Genomic DNA, 3,888 nt, shown 5'->3' with positions numbered 1-3,888 from the left:
GAGGGGCCGTGTGCCCACCAGGCCTCGGGAGCAGCTGCACTGAGCAGGGCAGAGCTGAAAGGGCCAGGTCTCAACCCATCGGCCCCCCGCCCCGGCTCCCCCCGGTGACCCTCCCGCCTGCCTGCAAGGGGCACCGACCTCACTTGCTCTCTCTCCCTTTGCAGCTTCCCAGAGAATAGAGCCATCGCCGGAGCTGAAGAATTTTCCGGAAGTCCAACCTGCCCAACCTCTGCAGGTCTCTGTTGAACTGGGACCCGGCTCGCCCACCCCCACCCCTCCCCAAATACCTGCACAAGAAACCCCTTTCTTTCTCTCCCCCTCCTGATCCTCGCCTTCCTCCTCCTCCTCCTCCTCCTCCTCCTCCTCCTCCTCCTCCCGCCCCTCCCCCCCACCTGCGGGCCAGGCCACCTGAAGTGCCCGGCGCGTCCCACCCTCGCTGCCCACCCCGGTAGGAGGCAGGCAGCGTGGCCATGTGCCCCCCGGTCAGCGTGCGGTACGGGGACGAGGGCGTGTCCTACCTCCGCGCGTCCTGGATGTATCAGCTTCGACATGGCGACCAGCTGGGGATTTGCTTCGCTTGCTTCAAGGCTGCCTTCCTGGAGCTCAGAGACTCGCTGGAGTCGGAGGACTGGGAGGAGGGAGACTGGGACCCTGAGCCGATGGACCCCCGCCGGGGCGGGGCCTGAGCAGGGCTGGGGCCGGGGGGTGGGGCTGAGCTTGGGGCAGGGCCAGGGTCACCCCGCCCAGGAGGGGTCTGTGGAGTGGGGGTCGCCCCCCCCCCCGCCCCGGGGTCGGAGGAGGAGGGCCCGGACCACCACTTCGCGCCCACCGAGCTGGAGCCTCAGGACGCAGCACCCCGGGGCCTGGGCCCTGAGGACGCTGACTGGACCCAGAGCCTCCCCTGGAGGCTCGGGGGGGCCCCCGCCTGCGCACACTGGCCAAGGCCCCCTCCTCCGTGGCAGGGGCTTCTCAGAGTGGACCTGCCCCCGGGGGAGCCCACGGTGTTGGAGCTGGTCACCACGCGGGCCGTGAACCCCGCCGAGGCCGAGGCCGAGGCCGAGGCCTGGTTAAGGGACCCGCAGCGCCTCTCCGTGGCGGGCTGCTGCGATGCCGTCTACCTCCGGAAGAGGACGCCGGGGTGGGTCCTGTGGAAAGTCCTGGAAAGTCCTGGAAAGTGCTGCTGGAGCCCGATGAGGTGTGGGCGGTGGGACTCCAAGACGCACCCCGGAAGCAGGACCTGCACCGGTGGAAGCTGCGCGTTCTGGAGTCCTCTCCTGCGGGGCAGGACGAGGAGCTGGTGCCTGCGGACACAGCCCTGCTGAAGAGGGGACTCGCCATCCTCTCTTCTTCCCCCTGGGCCAAGGCGGGGGCGGGGGAGGCCCCCCCCCACCCCGCATCGCCCGGGCCCCCGGCCTCCTCCTCCCATGGGTGGGATCCCGGCACCGCCGAGCCCGGGAGCAGCGGGCCCAGTGGGGGGAGCCTGGCTGCCGTGGGAGCCTCGGCCCTGGGGGAGCTGGCCCGCTTCCAGCCCTTCGGCCGAGGGCCCCAGAACTGAGGGCCCGAGGCCCAAGTGGCCACCGTCGTCCTGGCTGCCCCCTCCCCACGACAGCCAGGGGAGCCACCGGCCAAGAATAGGGGGGCCGGTGCCTGGGGACGAAGAATGGGGAGCTGCGTCGGGACTGAGGATCGGGACCGTCTCTGCCTCCGTGGAAGGGACCCAAAAGCCTGTAAGCGGGAGAGAGGTTCTCCTCCGCCAAATGCCACGGAGCCGGAGCCGGGAACGCGACGCCCTGGGCGACGCGCTTCGCGAACGGTTGCTGCCGCGCAGCTTGTGAAGTGGGGTGCAGGGTGCGCGTCTGGACCCCGGCCCCGCCCTTGGCCACACGCAGGGGTGTGTCGAGTGGGACACGCACGCCCCGGAGGGTGCGGAGGTGGGGGCGGCGGGGATGTGTGCTTGCCTCCGCCCGGACGGTCTCTGGGGCTCCAGGAGACCCTGTCGGCGGCAGTGGGGACGCTGGTGTGCGCTGGGAGAGGCCTGGTTTCGGATGTTGGCTATTCTATGCGGTTTGACCGTTTGGTACCCATTTCTTTGTGTGTCGTTTGTTAACTAAATGAAGTCAGAAGAGTTTTGCATCAAGCTCTTGTCCTGAGCTCTTCCTCAGAAAGCCCCTGTTTTTCGCCTTGTCGTCTCCTTCTCTGGGACAGATCAATCCTGGCCACACCACTTCTCTAGTCACAGGTGAAGTCTCCATCTTCCTCCTTAGTGACGATGGGAAGCCGGAGGGTGACCCCTCTGGGACTTCCTATTTTAACTCCTGAGAAGGATGCAGGACTGGGCCAGAGAATGTGTCTGAGCAAGAGTGGGAAGCCATGTCGGCAGTGTGTGGCCCCCACCCCCACCACTGCCGGACGCCCTAATAACCCAATAAACATCCAGTCGAAATCCCAGGCATGGTTTATGGGACTTGGGACCTAACATACATCCCCCTCACATTCACACCATCTCACACCAATGTCCGATGTGACATGGGCTCACGCCACACTGCCCTTTGGGTGTATAGAATGTCAGTAAATTGTGACGCTTCACATTGTGTGATGACCCTTCTGTGACTGGTGCCGGAAACCATCAATCGCTAAACATTTAATGAGCAGCTACAGTGCTCCGGGCATCGGGATATGTCAGCCCACAAAACAGCTCCAAGGGGTGGGGCTTCGCTCCAGGGACGGAGATGGATGAAGAAAGATGTGGCGATGGAGAAGGCTGTGAGGGAGGCGTGCCCGACCTGCCAAAGGAGGTGGGGCCTCCTGAAAGTAGACCGTGTCCATGGGACCAGTCTCCTACCGGAGTCAGGTCCGGCCCACCCTCCTTGTCTTATTTGCTCTGCCCACCTGCTGAGATGCGGACCCGTCGGTGGCCCCTGTCCTTCCAAAGGGCCAGGCAGCTGCAGGGTGGACGTGTCAGGTGTCAGCAGTGCTGTTGAGACCAGAGCCCCCGCAGACACTGTGATCACAGCCGGGGTCATAATGCACTTAGTGCCTGCCCTTCCAGAAAGGACTTCCAATATTGTTTGCTTATTTCAAAATAATGCATATTCATTGTCCACAATTTAGAACACAGATAGGCAAATTCAAGGGGAATGAACATGATCGGTAGCCCAACCCACAGAGGGCGCTCGCTATCTGGCGGGTATTGTTCTATTCTGTTTTCTGTGGATATTCAGAATTTTTTGTTTAAAAGTTTCTTCTACAGTGTGGTGTCTGTAAGTTGGTGTTGAGTATGGGGAACAGCCGCGGGGCAGGCGGGAAGGGGAGGGGCCCGGGCACTGACACCCCTGTGGCCAGCACGGTCCTTAGTCCTTCTGGGGTGGGGTCTAGGTGAGGGGGGCCCTACCATCTCCCCTGGGCAGGTCCAGAGCCTGGCACAGGCCCAGCGTCCCCTCTTTTCCCTCATGGCCAGGTGTCCCCCCTGCATCCAGAGCCCATGAGTTCTCCCAGAGGACTCGTCGGTGAGTGCAGGAAACAGTCCCGGAGCAAGAAAGGGCTGGATGCGCGCTGGGGTCACAGGGCCCCTCTGCTGAAGACCCAGGGGTCTTGGTGCCATATGCAAGTCCTTGTGGTGGCGCTGAACACGTCTGCGAGTTTCCAGGCAGCTGGGGACCACGGCAGGGGCAGAGGCCACCCTGTGGAGGCAGCAGCAACCCCGCTTAGGGAAGGGTCTTGACACAGCTCCCAGCAGCCCGTGGGCAGGGCGGGGCTGGGGTGGTGTCTGCTGGGGACGGGCCTGAGCGGCAGGCTGGTCAGGAGGCTCAGACCTGGGAAACGCTGCCCCCAAGCCGGTGACCAGGACGGGGTCGCCCGTGACGAGGACTCCCCTCGTGCGCCTCAGCC

General features: G+C 64.3%; 1 protein-coding gene across 1 annotated transcript; it reads left to right on the top strand.

The window, feature by feature from the left end:
* The first annotated feature begins 470 nt into the window (after positions 1 to 470).
* Positions 471 to 2,137, top strand: TEX19 (testis expressed 19). The gene is made up of 2 exons (XM_040456783.1): positions 471 to 669; positions 894 to 2,137. Exons 1-2 carry the CDS (start codon positions 471 to 473, stop codon positions 1,553 to 1,555), a joined length of 861 nt encoding a protein of 286 aa, XP_040312717.1. The 3' UTR covers positions 1,556 to 2,137.
* Positions 2,138 to 3,888: the final 1,751 nt, after the last annotated feature.

The sequence above is a fragment of the Herpailurus yagouaroundi genome, unplaced genomic scaffold, assembly GCF_014898765.1.
Source record: "Herpailurus yagouaroundi ecotype Mexico unplaced genomic scaffold, PumYag 217, whole genome shotgun sequence".
Classification (NCBI taxonomy): domain Eukaryota; kingdom Metazoa; phylum Chordata; class Mammalia; order Carnivora; family Felidae; genus Herpailurus; species Herpailurus yagouaroundi.
The sequence above is the reverse complement of the archived record's forward strand: the minus strand, read 5'-3'. Positions and strand labels throughout refer to the sequence as shown.